Below are 14,958 nucleotides of genomic sequence, written 5' to 3'. Positions count from 1 at the left end.
GTTGGAAGGAGGGGCTTGAAACTGCCTTACCTCCAGATGAAGAAAAACACATTGCCCAAATCAATTGGAGGAAATGTGATTAACCTCACAGAGGGCTAAAGCCCTCCAAGTCTCTTGGAACCAAAATAAATGCACATGTGCAGATTTATGGAGGCAATCAGAAAGGTACTATGTAAGGCATGTGACAAGAGTAGGTTAACAGCTATGATGTCAGAGATACGGAGTTCCTTAAATAGGCCATAATTTTTCTGCCAATATTTTCTCACCATCTGGAACAACTACTCTCCTCTTCTTCAATTAGCTAACCTTTACCTATTCTTTTGTAACCCAGTTCAAGCATTCTCCAGAACAAGAATCCCAGTAAAATTTGGATGGATAGTCTTTCTTTGTGCTAACACAACAGGACACAATTCTAGTCTATTATAATCTTGACTTACTTTTGTTGCTTTGCATCTTCACTCCTTTAAGGCAATGCATGATGTCTGAAAACACATCTCCAAAACTTGGTAGAAGTACCTAATAAATGTCTGTTGAATTAATCAATCCACAAGGCTCACTAAGATCCCCTCAAAGTAATTTGGGCGGAATTCTTTATAGGTGTTTAAACACTGCACCCTTAAATGAAATCTACGATTCCTCGGGGAATTAAAACATGCCCATGGTTAAGGAAGATAAAAGAGAGATGTAATATTCTGAGTCTTTGTGAAAAAAGTGAGGTACCAGGAGACAAAATACCTGTTGAATGAGAGATTAAGTGGCTTGATTAAGGCATCCGTACAATTCACAACGAGTGCACTGGGATGTGTGCTTTGGGGTTCGGGTGAAGAACAACTGCCGCAAACTGATTCAAATTTTCTGGATAATGGATTAACGACCCTTGTCATCGTTTTGTTTTGTACACAAGTTGGTTTCAGGCAAATGTTTGAGAAAGCTTAAAAAAAAAAAAAAAAAACAAAAACCAACCCGGGCAGCCCAGGTGGCTCAGCGGTTTAGCACCTCCTTCAGTCCAGGGCGTGATCCTGGAGACCTGGAATCGAGCCTCGCGTCGGGCTCCCTGCACGGAGCCTGCTTCTCCCTCTGCCTGAGTCTCTGCCTCTCTATCTCTCTCTCTCATGAATAAATAAAATCTTAAAAAAAAAAACAAAAAAAAAAAAAACACCAACTCAACAAACCTCAAAAGCTATCACAATAAAACAGCGAGTAGGTAAGTTTTCCCACAAGCTTTCAAAATGCAGCCTGCTCTCTTGTTCTCTTGGTTTTGGTAAATCAAACCCGTCCTTGCCCAGATTAGACAAAATCCCTTAACATACTTTTTTTTTTTTTTTTAACCCAAAACAAAGAAACCCCTGCCTTGAAATGCAAAGACGAGTCTGGGCTGCGGGCTGCGGGCTGCGGCGGAGCTCCCCCGTGGGACGTGGCGCTAAGTCCGCCTCGCCATTGCCTCCCGGGGCGACGGGGTCCCGCGGCCGCAGCGCGCGAGCTGAGGCCCCCAGCCCCGGGATTTCCGGGACACGGAGCCCAGAAGGCCCCCTGCCTCCTCCGTCGCTGGACGGCTTCCCCGGGCGGCCGCCAAGGGGCGGGAGAGCGGCGGCCGACTCGCGGGCGGGGAGCCCCGGGCGCTAGAGCCCCTCGGGCCACCTGGCCCGCACCCGGAAGCAGATGCGGAGCGCGCGGCGCGGCCCGGGGTGCGGTTCCGGGTCGCACCGCGCCGCAGCCCGCGCTTCGCTCGCCGCCGCAGCGCCCCGCCCCGCCCCCACGCTCCGGACCTGGGCTGGCGGCGGCCGCTCGGCCGCTCCCGGGGCCACATGGCTGAGGGGGACGCAGGGAGCGACCAGAGGCAGGTGAGGGCCCGGCGGGGCGCCGACCTCCAGGCTGGGCTCGGCCTCGCCTCGCCGCCCCGGGCCTCCTCCGCTGAGGGGCCCTCTGCCCGGGGCCGCCGCGGGTCTCGCCGGCAGCGTCCGGGCCGCCAGGCGCGCCGTTTGCTGCCCCGCGTTCCCTTTTCCCTGCGCCTGTTCTCCGCCCTTAGCCCCCTCGGCAGGCCTTTCCCGGGGCTTCGGCGGCTCGGCCTGCCTCCTCGGACGGTGTCCTCGTCAACCATCAGCACGCGACTGAGCAGCTCTGGGCCGGAGACCAGAAGTCCGGGTTCTGCTTTTTGCCCTGTCGCCGTCGGGTCACCTTGGACCAGCTACTTATCCCCGGATTCAGCCTTTGCAAAATGGGCAATAATAACACAGCCCCTGGAATTCCTTGAGGGCCCCCTAGATCTTACTCTTCTTGATATTGAGCCCCCCCCCCCCCCACGTGCGTGGCTCACGTGGATGCTCTTAAAGCTTTTCCTGCTGGGCTGCGAGGACAAAATGAGATGGTACCAAGTTGCATACTTTGCTTCCCATTTCTCACTGTAATTTTTCTTTTTTAACCCCGAACGAAAAGAATGATTTCTGAAATGTTTTTAGGGTTTGATTACCGAACAAAACCCCAACGAAACAACCACCCGGCCCTGTGCCCCAATCCAAAACAAACAAAAAACCGAGATAACAGTAGGAATATAGGGCTAGTATGTAGCGACGCTACTGGGGAGTGGGAGTGAGGATTACCTGCTAAGAAAAGGTGAAGCAGAGAATATGTATTTTTCTTTCTACTTGTAAATCTTGCTATAGGATATGGGAATGCATATATATTTTGGCTCAGTGGCAGCCAAAAGCACAGTGATGTGCACAGCGAGGCTGGTCACGCTCCTTGCAATGGTATCTGGCAACCACCCCTTGAGTGGAACATGGTGACCCGGTGCTAAGACCCTTTGGCGCTATTCTTTTCAGGGATCCTTCATCCAGGCTAGTAATATGGAATGCAAATACTTTATAAAGGAGGAAAGGAAAACTCAGGCTTTTAGGGCATGCACAATCATTGACTTGTCCTTCCATCAATTCTTTCAGAATGAGGAAATTGAAGCAATGGCAGCTATCTATGGCGAGGAATGGTGTGTTATTGATGACTGTGCCAAAATATTTTGTATTAGAATTAGCGACGATATAGATGACCCCAAGTGGACCCTTTGCTTGCAGGTATTTTTTTCCCCTTCTCTATAGCCGTTTTCCAGTTACAACATTGACGCTGTTTGATTGACTAATACTGTATTCCTCTTAAGTGACCAACCTGTGATTTCTAAATTTTTTTTTTTTTTTTTTTTTTTTTTTGCTGTTGGCTTTTGTTAACGATTGATTGTCTAAACATATGGGTAATTAAATCTCTGATCATTCCCAAGACACGCTTCAAATGATAGTCTTTTCAATCCCAGTTATTTTAATTAAGTATTCTTAACATACCAGTGACAGGCTTGAGTTTCACTTCCTTTCGTTGTTCTGTCCACTTAATAGGAGAGGGTCTAAACCTGAAAAGATGACGAACATTTAAGAGGAAGAATAGGTTACTAATTTAAAAGACTTCATAAAGCAGATACTTCCTTATTAACTGAGAATCAGTTGTGGTTAAGACAGATAAATGACAAGATCAGTGTGGTTTTCTGTATTAATGCTTATTCTTTGATGACTACATATACTTTCAACATAAAAGTTTCTGTCGGTCTTTGTTTTTATAATAATACTGATTTGAGAACAAATGTATATGGGTTTCTATAAAACATGAGCTATTTAATGTGTTTAACAGTACTTAATAGGATTTTGGGGAGTACTTCAGAAAAATACGAGGAACGCGCTCTAATGCCACTCTATTCATTTGGGGTTAGGGTATAATGCCCCAATTTCCAGGCCTTTTTTTCCTTCTGTCTTTCTCCTCCCCACCCTCATTTCCTAATTTTCATTGCTTGTATGCTTTCTCTGCAAATAATGTGCTCTTCCTTAAAATATAGACATCATTAACAACATATTTAATATGTAGGTATAAATATGAGGAGGGAATTCTCTCCTGAGATTGAACAAAATAGTGGTTTTGTTTTAAGTTTGGCAAGTAAGAAATTTGTCCAGTGACTAGCTTTATAAGTATTGTTATTTTGGGGCCATGATGAAGTATAAACAGATTTGTTTTTAAACTGATTTATAGGTGATGCTACCAAATGAATACCCAGGAACGGCTCCACCTATTTATCAACTGAAGTAAGCTCTACATTTATAATTTTATAAAAAGATTATACTTCAAAAAATTATTTCTCTATACTATACATTGTGTTTATATAACATACTTTCTTATCAAAATATATATAGAAATTAAGAACATCTTTTGTACTTGGTGGAGAACATTTAAATAAAAAATTAAATTATATAAAAACATTGCAGAATGTACTTAGTATAAAAGAGAATCACAGGGTTCACAGGGGTAAAATAGCTACTGAATTGTCTTTAGAGATAGGGAGGGAAATCTTTACAACCTGGTAATCTAGATTTTGTCCTAACCTAGTTCTACTGACCTAGCCATAGTTCTTGGACATGCCTCTGCCTAAAACTGCTTGCCTTCCAGAATTACCTATGGTGCTTCTGGTACTTCTCCCTGCCCATTGCTGTAAAAGACTATATTCTTAGCAGCCCAACCTTAATCTTAATGAGTCCTGACCTGTTGATCCCAAGTAATGTTTGATCCGCTTTGCCCACTTGGCTTGTTAAGCTGTATAAACTTGTGTGAACACAATTCCATTAAATCTCAGTTATTGAAATCTTTACCTACCAGTGGGATAATTTTTTGTGTTTTAAAACAGCAATAAAATTTGCTATTAATAATGGTTCTGTAATTTTTAATTATTTATTGAATAAAAAATTCAATAATTTATTGAAAATGGTATATATAATTTTAGAATGCTTGTAAACATAAATGCCCTTTTCAGGGCATTCTGTTTGTTAAAGTTGTTTTTGAGACACCATTTAGAAAAAATTAGGAACTCCTGATAGTGTAGCAAATACTAAGAATCTGGAAATTTGTATTCTGTAACTTGTTCTGCCACTTATGTAAACCTGGACAGGTTTATAATACCCTGTGAACTCACCTCTGTCTTTTAAACCATATTATAATTGAATAATATTGGGGTTGCCATCATCATGTTTTCTGGTAAGGAAAAATGAGTTACTGCCAATGAAAGCATTTTGGAACTGTATAGATTTGTAGAGTATAACTAATAATTATTTTAATGAAAGTAGACAACTTTTTAAAAGTTAAATAATTTATAATGCAATCAGTAATTTGAGATATAAGCACAATCCTTGAATAGTCTTCATTGTGTTTTATTTAATCTTAGTGCTCCTTGGCTTAAAGGGCAAGAACGTGCAGATTTATCGAATAGCCTTGAGGAAATATATATGTAAGTAACAGGTGATTTTAAAAAATCCTATTTGTGATTTTTATTGTGGGCTTTTGTTGGAACTGTGATATGTTAAGGCCTTTTCTAAACTTTTTGTTAAACTGCATTTCCATTAACAAAAAGAATGCATTTGAAGAGTCCTTGAAAGTTTGGTTATATAATTTTATGTAGACATTTGATAGGACTGCTACTTAGATATGAAAATACAATAATAATAATTCAGAACTAATAGCTATAAAAACACCAAATTGTGAAAGTAAATTCAGAGATAGTGCTCACGTTTTGATATTTTCACAGGCTATGTTGAATGAGACTGGTTATAGGAGAATCTTGTACTAGGTCATAAGAATGAGAGTCTATTGATACGCTGTATTTTTCACTCTTTCATTCAATCAACAAATACTACGTGGCAGGTACTGTACTAGGTCCTGGGTACACATAGCTAGCAGAAAAACAGAAATGGTCCCTGTTTCATGGCATTTAGAACTTACTTGTAGGAGAGAGATTACTCACTCATAACATTTTTGTAGCTCTAATTACTTCTGTAAAAAAAGATATTAATATGCAGTGCTAATTGAGTTTGAAACCGGACCTGACCTAGTGTAGGAAGTCAGGGATGGCTTGTTTGATTTGAGCTGAGTTACTAAGATGAAGATAACTCTGGTGAAAGACACAACATGTGCAGAAAGCTCTATGTCAAGGAGCTTGGCACATTTCAGGACTTAAAGCCTGGTGGTGTGAAGTGGGAAGAGAGAGAGGAGGGGAGAGAAGGGAGCATAGCAGGAAAATGATCTGGTGAGGTAAGATCATGCAGTCTGGTAGGTCATATTAAGGATTGTTGTCTTTGTCTGAGGACCCACAAGAAGCAGAGGTTTTTGTTGTGTGTGTGTGTGTGTGTTTTAAAGATTTTATTTATTTATGTGAGAGAGAGAGCAGAGCAGGGGGCAGGGAGAGAGAAGTAGGCTCCACACTGAGCTGGGAGCCCGATGTGGGACTTGATCCCAGGACCGCAGGATCATGACCTGAGCTGAGGACAGACGCTTAACTGACTGAGCCACCCAGGTGCCCCAGAACCAGAGATTTTTTTTTTTTTTTTTTTTTTTTTTTTTATGATAGGCACACAGTGAGAGAGAGAGAGAGGCAGAGACACAGGCAGAGGGAGAAGCAGGCTCCATGCACCGGGAGCCCAATGTGGGATTCGATCCCGGGTCTCCAGGATCGCGCCCTGGGCCAAAGGCAGGCGCCAAACCGCTGCGCCACCCAGGGATCCCGAACCAGAGATTTTTTAAGTGGAGTGATGCCATGATAAAATTCTTATTTTGAAAACACCTTTCTATTTCTGTGCAGAGAACCGATCAAGGGGGAGCAAAAATAGATGTGTATGGCATTGGTTAGGAAGCTAATGCAATAGTCAAGAGCAGGTGTCTGTGAGTTGGATTAATTATAGTGAGAGATTCTATTTTAGTAAAATAAATAATGTTCTATAATGTCAGTTTCACTGTAATGCAGAGACTGGTAAAGATTGTTGTATATGTCCTAAGTGGCCACCCTCTTTGGTACAGTGAGAGTACCCCTTTCCCTTTTCCAGTACATCCAGGTTTCTTTTCCTCCCAAAATATTTAATTAAAATAGGGTAAGTCTTTATGGAATTGATTCTGTTCATTCCCACCTAGGTGAAGTATGGTCTTCCTTGAGTCCCCAGTTGTACATTTGACTCTGAAAGTAATCAAGAACATATCAATAAAGGATGACCTCAGCATATAAGTATTATTTATTTCCTCAGTTAAATGTTTTCTGATAACTTTCTGTAACTTTAGTAGTCACTCAGACTTTTATGCCCACAACACATTTCTTTCTGTAATCCTTTATTTATGCTTATTTACCAATTTATCTTCCCATTTAAAGTAGAATAGGATAAATATACTGCAACTTTGTTCACCAATGTTGTTTTAATTATACATTTTATGGTCATTTTTTAGTTCTTATCTTACTTGATCTCTGGAGTTTTTACTGGTGTTGAAGTTCCTCTTTCTTGAAAATCTTCCCTTATTTGGGTTTTATCATGTTGATCATACTCATCAGTTAGATTTTTTTCCTACCTATGCACAATGTCATATACTCAGAAATGGATTCCCATTTTCCTCTTTTCTATTCAGAAACCCCGCTTTTACCAAGAGATACCCTCCCATAGAACACAGTTTACTGTTCTCCCTAACTTGTTCAGTTGAGCTATTTTAAAATTAGGAAAGATCAGAAATTGCAGTTTGTTTTATAGATACAATATGATTTATACTGTCTTGCTTATTATTATTATTTTTTAAGATTTTATTTATTTATTCATGAGAGACAGAGAGAGAGAGAGAGAGAGAGAGAGAGAAGCAGAGACAAGCAGAGACACAGGCCAAGGGAGAAGTAGGCTCCATGCAGGGAGCCCAATGTAGAACTCGATCCCAGGTCTCCAGGATACGCCCTGGGCTGAAGGCGGCACTAAACCTCTGAGCCACCTGGGCTGCCCCTGTCTTGCTTATTAAAAGTGCTTGAATAACCCCTATCCAATGGCATTAATTTCACACATATGGTCTGAATAAAAATTAACACTTTTTAAAATAAGATTTATGTTTTTGAGAGAGAGTGCGTGCACAGAGGGATAGGGAGAGGGAAAAGCAGACTCCCTCCTGAGCAGGGAGCCTGATACAGGTCCTGAGATCATGAGCTGAAGGGAGACACTTTGACCTAGTAGGCCACCCAGGCACCCCAAAAAATAAACACTCTTTTTTTAAAAAAAGTTTTGTGACCTCAATTTTTTCCCTAAATCCAGCAGGGGGCAGCAAATTAAAAATATTATTGGTCTTTGAAAATTAAAATGAGGTACATAAATATATGAGTATAGTTCTTAACTTTTATAGTTTCAATATATTCTAAATATTTTGACACTATTGAGATTTCATTAGCATAATCTTGTATGTAAAATTTGATATTTGCCTAGATAGGCAGATGAACTCAGGTAGGAAAGTAGGAAGTCAGAAAAATAACAGTTTTTCCAGTAAGCATTTATTGAATATCTCCTATATGCTGACATTCTGTTAGGAGTTTGAAAATTAAAAATAAAGATAAATGTGTACCAATACAATATAATGACATCGTTTTTAAGAGGTCTGGACCAAGTACTTAGGATTTTTTAGCAACAAACTATCTGGGCATGTGGTTGAGGTTATAAAGAAGGGTTCCATTGTGAAGACTTCGGAGCATGGTGTTTGCCAGTTAATCAAATGGGGAGAGTTCTTCTGGTAGAAGGAATTGCATGGGCAAATTATGTGGGTGTGAAGCAATCTTCAGAGTTTAGGATATAGTTGAAGATGCCAGGTATATAGATTAGGTAGGGATAAGTAGAAAGAATCTGCAAGTTGGGAAAGAAGTTTGGGCATTATTTTGTAGGCTCTAGGCATTTTGCATAAGGAGTGATGTAATCAGATTTGTATGGCAGTGTGTGCGATGGGCCCTGAAGAGTTTGAGGGAAGGGCCACCAGAGGGAGAGCAGTCTGTAACTCAGCAGGGAGATGGTGGAGGCCTTTTTATGAAAGTAACAGGAAGATGGATGATGAAGAATGACCAGCTAAATACTGAAGAATATAAACTAGGATTTGATGATTGATATAGATTAGTTGGCTTATCATACCTTATTTTTAGTGAAATATTTTATATGGATTTTTTGAATATATGAAAATAATTATGTTAATAAAACAAAAGATAAATGACAGATTTTAAAATACCTCGAACATCATACTAACTGCTGTTGTTTAAGAGAAAAGATTAACTTTTTTTTATAGTACAGATTTTTTTCCACTGCCTAAGTGGAGTGTCCCTATGAACCCTTTCAAATGCCAAAATGACACAAAGGAAAGAGTACCCCCCACTTTCTGAATGTTCAAGTTATACCACTTCACTTTTGTGAAAGACCTAAGTTTGGTATAGTAATGGCTGTTTTTGTGAAAGTGAAAATCCTCTTCAGGCTTTTTTTGGTTAGTGAAAACAGCTGGTAATATAGGTCATTTGTAAAAGTGCACTGGCATAATGCAAACTTTTGGTAAGTGGGGGAATACCTGTATCTATATTTATATCTACCTATCCCATTGTCTTTATACACTTGGGTTGCTTTCATAATTTGGCAATTGTAAATAACGCTGCTATGAACATAGGAGTACATGTATCCCTCTAAATTAGTGTTTTTGAATTTTTTGGGTAAATACCCAGTAGTGTGATTACTGGATCATAGGGTAGTTCTATTTTTAACTTTATGAGGAAATTCCATACTATTTTATTTTATTTTTTTAAAGATTTTATTTATTTATTCATGAGAGACACAGAGGGAGAGAAAGGCAGAGACACAGGCAGAGGGAGAAGCAGGCTCCATGCAGGGAGCCCGATGTAGGACTTGATCCCGGGTCTCCAGGATCAGGCCCTGGGCTGAAGGCAGCGCTAAATCGCTGAGCCACCCGGACTACCGTCCATACTGTTTTCCACAGTGGCTGCATCCATTTGCATTTCTACCAAGAGGGCAGGAGTGTTCCTTTTTCTGTATATCCTCACCAACACTTGTTTCTTGTATTCTTGATTTTAGCCATTCTGACCTGTAAGGTGATAATCTTTTTTTTTTTAAAGATTTTATTTATTGTAAGGTTGAGAATCCTTTTTTAAAAAATATTTTATTTATTTATTCATGAGAGAGAGAGAGAGAGAGAGAGAGGGGCAGAGACACAGGCCGAGGGAGAAGCAGGCTCCATGCAGGAAGCCCGATGCGGGACTCGATCCTGGGTCTCCAGGATCACGCTCTGCGCTGAAGGCGGTGCTAAGCCGCTGAGCCACCCGGGCTGCCCAAGTGATAATCTTTTTGTAGTTTTGATTTGCATTTTCCTAATGCTGAGTGCTGTTGAATGTCTTTTCATGTGTCTGGTGTTGGCCATCTGGATGTCTTCTTTGGAGAAGTACTTGTTCATGTCTTCTGCCCGTTTTTAAATTGGATTTATTTAGGGATATTGAGTTTTATAAATTCTTTATATATTTTGGATATTAACCCTTTGTCAGATATGTCATTTGCAAATATCTTCTACCGTACATAGGTTGCCTTTTAGTTTTGTTGACTGTTTCTTTTTTTTTTTTTTTTTTTATTTACTTATGATAGTCACAGAGAGAGAGAGAGAGGCAGAGACACAGGCAGAGGGAGAAGCAGGCTCCATGCACCAGGAGCCCGATATGGGATTCGATCCCGGGTCTCCAGGATCGCGCCCTGGGCCAAAGGCAGGCGCCAAACCACTGCGCCACCCAGGGATCCCTTGTTGACTGTTTCTTTTGCTATGTAGAAGCTTTTTATTTTGATGTAGTCCCAGTCATTTACTTTTGCTTTTGTTTCCCTTGCCAGGAGAATTTTTAAAATTTTAATTCCAGTGTAGTTAACATACAATATTATATTAGTTTCAGACATATAATACAGTGATTCAACACTTCCATGTATTACTCAGTGTTCATCAAGTTATGTGTACTCTTAATCCCCTTCACCTGTTTTACCCATCCGTCCATCCATCTCCTCTCTAGTAGCCATCTGTTTGTTCTCTATAGTTAAGAGACTGTTTTTTGATTCCTCTTTTATTTCCCTTTATTCATTTATTTTGTTTCTTAAATTCTACGTATAAGTGAAATCACACTAACTGGCTTCTTTTTTTTTTTTTTTTTGAAGATTGTATTTATTTATTAGAGACACAGAAAGAGATAGAGAGAGAAAGGGGCAGAGACACAGGCAGAGGGAGAAGCAGGCTCCATGCGGGGAGCCTGATGTGGGACTCAATCCCAGGTCTCCAGGATCATGCCCTGGGCTGAAGGTGGCACTAAATCGCTAAGCCACAGGGGCTGCTCTGGCTTCTTTTGATTAGCACTATACAACCTAGGTCCATCCATGTTGTTGCAAATGGCAAGATTTCATTCTTTTTTATGGTGAAATAATTTTCCGTTGTATATGTAAACCACATTTTCCTTATCCATTCACCTATTGATAGACGCTTCTGTTGCTTCCATAGTTTGGCTCTTGTAAATGATGCCACAGTAAACATAAGGGTACATATATCCTTTAATTTGAAAGGATAGTAGTGTCTTCATATCCTTTGGGTAAGTACACAGTAGTGCGATTCCTGGATTGTAGGGTAGTTTTACTTTTAATTTTTTGAGGGACCTCCATACTGTTTTGCACAGTGGCTGCATCAGTTTTCATTCTTCTTTAACAGAAGAATTTATAAGGGCTGTGATGAGGATGTTGAGGGAAGGCCAATCAGTGACCTATGTAAGCACAGTAAGTTATTTCTTTTTTTTTTCTTTTTTTTTACAGTAAGTTATTTCTTGAGTTGCAAATGTGTTTCTCTGTGGTTAGGCCAACTGTATTTGCTAACTGTTGCTTATCGGAAGTTAGGGTCCTCTACTCCCACAGAGACTGGGAGAAGGGATGCTGTCTTCCTTGATGATTACAATTCAAAAGGATGGTTCCCAGGTCCTTGAGGAAGACATTCCTAGGTTATAAAACTGATAAAAGTCTTATAAAAAGATGTCCATGTGCTCCAAAGGAGCAAAGGAAAAATTTATGATAGTAAGTTTTCTAAAGAAAATACACAAAGTGAGAGCCTAGAGTCAGGAAGTTCTACCAATCTGAAGTTTAGCAAAGCTGAGATTAGGCTGTCTTGGTCAGGCTTCTGAATCAGTTTTTGAAATAATGTGACGTTTTCAAATCCTTTTGATTTCTCATCTGTAAAATGATGATGATAGAATAATATTGTGAGGATTAAATGTTATAATCCATGTAATAATGTACATTAACACCATTTAATAGCAACTCCTGTTTTTGTTATTAAAAGAATCATCTCATCCAATTTTTTCATTTTGAAAATGAGATGATGGAAACTCAGATTGAATGATTTTGTCTAGGTTCATACAACATAGTAGTATATTTTAGTAAGTAGCTTTATCCTTAAATCAACAAATATAAATATTAGAAAATTAGAGATACAAAAATTAGAGCCACAAGTAAAGGTAGAGTCACAAATAACTTAGCTTTGTTTTGTTCTGGATTGGATAATAGTCATTTAAGTATAGTTACGAAATATCTCTTCTAAAATCAATTTTTAATCCAAGTTGGTCTTCCATTCAATTTGGAACAAATTTGGTCCTAGACATTTTCTATTTAGCTACTTACTGTAATTTAATTTCATAAATAAGAGTGTAGAATCTCTATAATGAGTCATTTTTAAATTTTGTGCCATAGTCCTTAGGATTCAGCAGACTTCCTCCAGGACCCATTGTGGGTAGGGTATGAGATAGATAGGCACAGGAAGGAGGACTCTCCGCTTTTGTCTGTTTTAGTTTGTTCCTCATTCTGTAAGAGATTTCATTACAGCAATGGCAAAAGTCTGAAAACCACCAAATCCTAGAGTGAACAGTTAAAAGCTGAGAACAAAGAAAAAAACACAGTTTCTTCCTATAAGAGAAAACACAAATGCAGCAGTAATAACAACAACAAATAAAACACCGCCCCCCCCCCCCCCCCCCCGCCCAACTCATTGGTGATAGAATTTGGGGCTCCAAGGGAAAGAGTAATTTTCATTTTCTTCAGGAAACCTTTAACATCCACTACAACTTCTTTACACTGGATTTCAGTAAGTCTTGTTAAATGCTCGAGAAGAAGGAAGCGTTTCAGTAATTGATGTTGGGCAGAAATGCTGTTGTACATTTTTCTGCAGGAAGCCATGGACCAGTGGAGAGGAGATTTGGAGTTTAGGTTTAATTTCTTCTTTATTATTTGGAAAAGTTATTTATTACTTGTGAAAATTCTTCCATGGTGTTTTCACGGCTCCCCCCACCTCCCCAACAACAAATCTGAATGTGAATGTGTATTCACCAAGGGATAATTTGCCTGCCTCAAAGTGTGGCTTGAGGATTAAGTGAGCTAACAAAGTGTTTTCTACTTGTCTTCTGTATAGTAAGTGTTTGCACTAGATAAACACTAGATACTAGTATTACTATTTTTGGTGATGGTGATGGGCAGAAGTCAATAGAATGAGATTAGGAAATGGAGAAAACGACATACAAAAACATAAATTTGAAACAATAAATTTTAAAGGATAATGATCACAAACACTGAGATGAGGGACCTAGTTTTCTCATTGACTATTATATCCTTAGGGCTGGTGTGGAGATGAGGCCCTTGAAGTTATATTGAATGAATTAAGATTCTCTTGAAAAGAAACTGCTTCTATAAAGTAACATGAGATGCTTTAAGTCTCTATTTTATAGATGAGGAAGCAGACTCAGAGTTCAACGGCTTACTTTCCGGTCACAGCTGCTTGATAGGAGAGTAGAATGCAGTGGGCAAGTTGAACTTTGGAGTAAGTCTGCATCCACATCTGGCTCTGGGCTTCTAAACACTTAAACAAGTTAATTGATCTCTCTAGGTCTAGTTTTTTCTCACTTGTAAAATGGGGAAATAATACTTACTTCATTAGGTAATTATGAGCATTAATTGTGTTGACACATATGATGAACTTTAGGCTTTGTATATACTCAGTATGTTTTACTTTTCCTTCTATACCTCTAAATCTTATTGAGAAGAAAGGTTAGAAGTGAAAATTGTTTAAAAGAAATTCAACCAACATTCTCAGATTTTTAAAACCTTTTTAAGTTGACTTTTCCTCTCTCTAAGAATCTTAGGTAACTAGATCCCATGGGGGATTGTTTAGCCTAAGGAGTTATGGGTGAGATGGGCAGAATTTGAGGCTACATAATTATTTGAGAACAATATTGTTTTTTTCTGTATGCTTGTTTTGAAAGTTTCCTTTGGTGGGTACTGATGAGTAGCATGATGAGAGATAGTGGTTTCAAGGGGAACTTTCAGAGGAAGGAGGTAAGGTGTTGTTATGAAGTAGTATGGTGGTTGCTTTAAACACACATAACGGACACTTAGCTAAAATTAGTGTCATTCCCCAAAGAGTTGAAAGGCACCTGGGGCCTTTATTTTATTGCTGTTGTCATCATTTAACATAACTCCATGTACGTGAACCACGACATGTTCTTTTTCTCAATGAACCTTAGGGATGGATTTATCTGAACTAGACATTATTTGGAACCAAAATGAATCAATTTGGGCAACAGAATATTTTGTTAAAAACAAAATGTGAATAAAACGTTGTTAATCATCTTTTAAGTCTTTTCAGTTTGTTCTCTGAGGGAGTTCCTCCAATGCTTTGCATTCTTCTTTGTGGAAATAATTATACCAATTGATAAATGTGCCATATAACTGGTTTGAAATTGTTCAAAGAGTTAAAGAAAATAATCAATATTGCAACTATATATGCTGACAGAAACTAAATCACATTTATACCCATGTACTTCATCCAGTTCAAGTTCAGAAGTTTTCTTTCCCTTCTTTGGTTACAGCTTATTTTAAGTAAGCAATGTTAAATTTGGAGCCAGGTGGAATTTTTAATGTTGTTGATGTGAACAATCTATATAAAATACTCATCCAACAAATGTTAGTAAATCTGTTTTTATAAATTCTTTTTTTAAAAAGACATGGCTAAATTGCATATAATTTCTTAGATTGTAAATATGTCTTTATTTTC

General features: G+C 39.2%; 1 protein-coding gene across 2 annotated transcripts in view; it reads left to right on the top strand.

The window, feature by feature from the left end:
• The first annotated feature begins 1,682 nt into the window (after positions 1 to 1,682).
• The window catches only part of IMPACT (impact RWD domain protein), a 29,476-nt gene continuing 16,200 nt past the window's right edge, over positions 1,683 to 14,958 (top strand). For both annotated transcript variants that reach the window (XM_025429280.3, XM_025429279.3), the window contains exons 1-4: positions 1,683 to 1,841; positions 2,937 to 3,065; positions 4,060 to 4,112; positions 5,243 to 5,305. In XM_025429280.3, coding sequence (XP_025285065.1) covers positions 1,806 to 1,841; positions 2,937 to 3,065; positions 4,060 to 4,112; positions 5,243 to 5,305 — 281 coding nt within the window. In that variant the 5' untranslated portion in view covers positions 1,683 to 1,805. The remainder of the gene's footprint in view (positions 1,842 to 2,936; positions 3,066 to 4,059; positions 4,113 to 5,242; positions 5,306 to 14,958) is intronic.

The sequence above is a fragment of the Canis lupus genome, chromosome 7, assembly GCF_003254725.2.
Source record: "Canis lupus dingo isolate Sandy chromosome 7, ASM325472v2, whole genome shotgun sequence".
Classification (NCBI taxonomy): Eukaryota; Metazoa; Chordata; class Mammalia; order Carnivora; family Canidae; genus Canis; species Canis lupus.
This window is presented reverse-complemented; position numbering and strand designations above follow the sequence as displayed.